The 4451-nt window shown below is 44.7% G+C and overlaps 1 protein-coding gene across 1 annotated transcript in view; it reads right to left on the reverse strand.

Moving 5' to 3' along the window:
- Positions 1-4451, reverse strand: part of DNAH3 (dynein, axonemal, heavy chain 3) — a 235401-nt gene that overhangs the window by 123508 nt on the left and 107442 nt on the right. Inside the window, 3 exon segments of the mRNA XM_011931963.1 lie at positions 1459-1593; positions 2511-2730; positions 2819-2871. Coding sequence (XP_011787353.1) covers positions 1459-1593; positions 2511-2730; positions 2819-2871 — 408 coding nt within the window.

Consider the following 4451-nt stretch of genomic DNA (forward strand, 5'->3'; position numbering starts at 1 on the left):
GTGGGATTATAGGCACTGGCCACCATGTCTGGCTAATTTTTGTATTTTTAGTAGAGATGGGGTTTCACCACGTTGGCCAGGCTGGTCTCAAACTCCTGACCTCAGGTGATCTGCCTGCCTCGGCCTCCCAAAGTGCTGGGATTACAGGCATGAGCCACAGTACCCGGCCCAGAGGTTTCTATTCTAAAAAGCACACCCCACATGTATATCTGCTGGCATTTACCTTGAGGTTGTCAGGCAGTTCAGCCCTGCCAGCATAGCCGGGGTTCATGGTGATGAAAACAGCGCAGGTTGGGTTCAGAGAGAGCTCAGTGCCTTCAAAGATGAATGTCTTTAGCTTCCGAATGATGGCTTGTTGGATGCTGAGGATCTGCTGAGCGACCACAGACAGCACTTCCACCTGGGGTGAGAATGCCCAGCTGATAGGAGCTCCTGCTTCTGTCTGACAACCACCCTACTCTACCAGAGTCCTCCCACATAGCAAAGAAAGAACCCAATCACCCGGAAACCAACCACACCTGCACATTCAAAATTAGGAGCATGATTTGGGGTTTTGGTAAGAAAAAAGAACATAGGTTTGCGTGTGTTTGCGTGTGCGTGAATAGTTTCCATAGTATTTTATCTTTGTTTCAACACCTAACATAGTACTTGACATACAGTAGGTATTCTGTGTTTATCAATTCATATTGGTTCAAAGATCAGGGATTTTTATATTTCCTGATCTTTATTCATCATCCAAACAGAATTATACACTCTTGGGATGCATCTTTTGTACTTCTGCTATAGACTTTTATCATGTTGGTATTTGTTTCATTAAATTTTTATTTCCCTTTACTAGATTGAACAGTCTAGACAGCAAGACCCTTTTTTTTTTTTTTTTGAGACAGAGTTTCACTTCCAGGTTGATATGCAATGGTGAGATCTCAGCTCACTGCAACCTCCGCCTCCCGGGTTCACGCCATTCTCCTGCCTCAGCCTCCCGAGTAGCTGGGACTACGGGTGCCCGCCACCAAACCCAGCTAATTTTTTGTATTTTTAGTAGACCTGGGGTTTCACTGTGCTAGCCAGGATGGTCTCAATCTCCTGACCTTGTGATCCGCCTGCCTTGGCCTCCCAAAGTGCCAGGATTATAGGCGTGAGCCACCGCGCCGGCCCTCTTTCTTCTTTTTTTTTTTAAGAGTTGGGGTCTCACTCTGTCACCCAGGCTGGAATGCAGTGGCATGATCATAGCCCACTGCAGCCTCAAACTCCTGGGCTCAAGCCATCCTCCCACCTCAGCCTCCCAAGTAGCTGGGACTACAGGCATGGGCCATTATGCCCAGCTAATGTTTTACTTGCCTTTCTACACAGGCACCTCTGATTGCTGTCACTTCAGTTCCAATCTCCTATAAGTCTTTACTGTTTGCTGACTGCAGCAAACAGTAAAACAGGCACATTTACATGGGTTAAGGAACCAACCTGGATAATTTTCCCTATAAACCAAGGTACTGGCTGGAGTTTCATCTTTTTGATGTTATCATTCAGCACTTTCAGAAAAACTTCATAGTCTGGCTTTGGAAGAACAACTCCAGGAAATAAATCGGATATAATTCCCTGTTGAAAAGAATTTAAAAGAAAGTGGAAAGGATAAAGTATCAGATATGTGACTTCAACATTTTCCTAAAATGAGACATATCAACAACAGAAATCTTTGGAAAATTCCAGACCTCATTTTTCTTGCACCAAAACTTGTCCATAATTACAAATGAAAACACTATACAACATAATTTCTGGCCAGGCACCATGGCTCATGCTTGTAATCCCAGCACTTTGGGTGACCGAGGTGGGTGGAGCACCTGAGTTCAGGAGTTCAAGACCAGCCTGGCCAACATGGCGAAAACCTGTCTCAACTAAAAATACAAAAATTAGCTGAGTGTGGTGGCACATGCCTGTAATCCCAGCTATTCAGGAGGCTGAGGCAGGAGAATCACTTGAATCCAGGAGGCAGAGATTGCAATGAGTCGAGACCGTGCCACTGCACTCCAGCCTGGGCAACAGAACAAAACTCCATCTCAAAAAAACAAAACAAAACAAAACAACCCTATAATTTCTCCCCCAAATAATTTTAAAAGTCAGCAAATATTTAATGAGTCTGGATTATCTTCCAGTTGTTGTACTAGGATGAACAAGATAGTCATGACTTCTGTCTTTATGAAGCTCAGAGCCTGGCAAGTAAGATTAAATTAATTACAAAAGGAAACTAATTAAGTTGGATAAAAACACTTACGTATACCCAAGAGCAAATATTATCCTATCAGTGAAACCATTTTTGTTAAAAATCAGGCAGAGATGTTTGCTATCTATCACTCATTATTTAACATTTGTAGGGAGGGTATCAGGTGGCAGAGATGCTGGCCAAAGAAGGGAAGATGTCAGGAGATGGAAGAGGATATGGGGAAGGCACCAAAGACAATGTTTCATCTTCCAACATTGAGCCTTGGCCTCAGCCAAGGTTCCGAACCACTACATACCTGAAACAGAGGGACATCTTGCGCTAAGAACTTGGCCAGGTTGACATCAAGCAATGCCCGGAGCAACAGGACACTTTCGTTCTCCTCTGGATACTTGAGCTTCAGGTTTCCTGCAGCAGTAAGCACAGACTTGACAGCACGCATGCCGTAGTCATAGTGATGCTGAGAGGACAGTTGTTCCGAGCACAGGCGGTAGGTCGCAACGATCTTCTGGGCAAGACTAGGAGGGCAAAGACATGTATGCAGACACCCAGAGAGGACCACGTCCTGCCCAGCAGACATTCCCAATATCCTTGTTCTTGCCCCACCAGCAACCAGGCTTGCCCATGGACTTGATGGAGAAGCCCTGTCCTTTAAGGGTCTTTTAACAGAGTTACCATAATGAGGTATGGAAGCATGAAAAAAGCATGTGCACATATATGTATAACATGTATGGTATATGAAATCATATGTTTTTGGTCAGGTGCAGTGGCTCATGCCTGTGATCTCAGCACTTTGGGAGGCTGAGGCAGGAGGATCGCTTGAGGCCAGGAGTCCAAGACCAGCTTGGGCAACACAGTGAGCCTCTGTCTCTACAGAAAAATTTAGAAATGAGCTGGGCACGGTAGCCTGGCACCTGTCATCCCAGCTACTTGGAAGGCTAAGGGTGGGAGGACCTCTTGAGCCCAGGACTTCAAGGCTGCAGTGAGCTGTGATTGCATCACTACACTCCAGCCTGAGTGACCGAGTGAGACTCTGTCTTTACAAAAATAAAAATTAGATTAAAATAAATTGTATGATGAGGCTGGTGTCAAATTCCTGACCCCAAGTGATCTGCCCACCTCAGCCTCCCAAAGCAATGGGATTACAGGTGTGAGCCACTATGACCAGAAGAAATTGTATGTTTTATACCTCTGTATGTATATATAAATGTATGCACACACATATACACATACACACAAGTTAGGGAAGAACGTATCAAACTATCAGGGATATTAATCCCTGGAGAGTGGAACTATGGGTTACTGAGGGGAAACTCACTTTTTTCATTTCTGTTGCATTATAATTTTTTCAATGTCCATTTTACTTTTTAAATTTAAGAAGGCCAGTACAAATTGTAATATACTCAGCCCACAACACACAGATGCTTATGTGCACTGCATACTTATGCACACACTGCAGTGCACATAAGTGTACATGTGTTGTGTGCCAAGTACATTAAATTTTGAATTGGGTTTCTTCTTCTTCCTGGATACACAGGCGGACCACATTTCCCAGCCTGCCGTGCAGTCAGGGAAGGCCACATGCTACTGAGTTCCAGCCAGTGCAATGTGAATGATAGTGACTGACGTATGTCAATGGCAGGGCAGGCCCACGAAAACCTCCTCTGTGACAGCCTCTGTGCCATTCACGGGCTGTAGCCATGAACTATAAGCAACCTGGGTAACCATGGTAACTATAAGTAACCATGAACTATAAGTAACCATCCCTTGGGGGAGAAGTGCCCTTGATCACAAGCACCCACTTTGGATTTTCAGATGAGATCAGCTGTGTTCAGTGTGGTATGGCCGTAGACTCATTTGGGATTTTCAGCGAGTGAAAAATAAACTTTGCTATGCTAAGCCATTGAGATTCAGGGGTCAGTATTACCCTAACTAATATACTTACGCACTTTTCTCTCAAAGAGATCCTCTTTACAAAACTGATTTCCTTTAAAAACAAAGACTTTGTGTTGTTCACCAGCACCCAGCACAGGGCTGGGCATAAGGTTGCTGGCTCAATAAAGGTTTGACAATTAAATAAATAAATGAATTGAGTGAGCAAATCAATGCAATCCTGGTTACTATAGAAAACAAATGAGTTAGGCCGGGCGCGGTGGCTCAGGCCTGTAATCCCAGCACTTTGGGAGGCCGAGACGGGCGGATCACGAGGTCAGGAGATCGAGACCATCCTGGCTAACAC

This window comes from Colobus angolensis, unplaced genomic scaffold (genome assembly GCF_000951035.1).
Source record: "Colobus angolensis palliatus isolate OR3802 unplaced genomic scaffold, Cang.pa_1.0 Scaffold92, whole genome shotgun sequence".
Lineage (NCBI taxonomy): Eukaryota > Metazoa > Chordata > Mammalia > Primates > Cercopithecidae > Colobus > Colobus angolensis.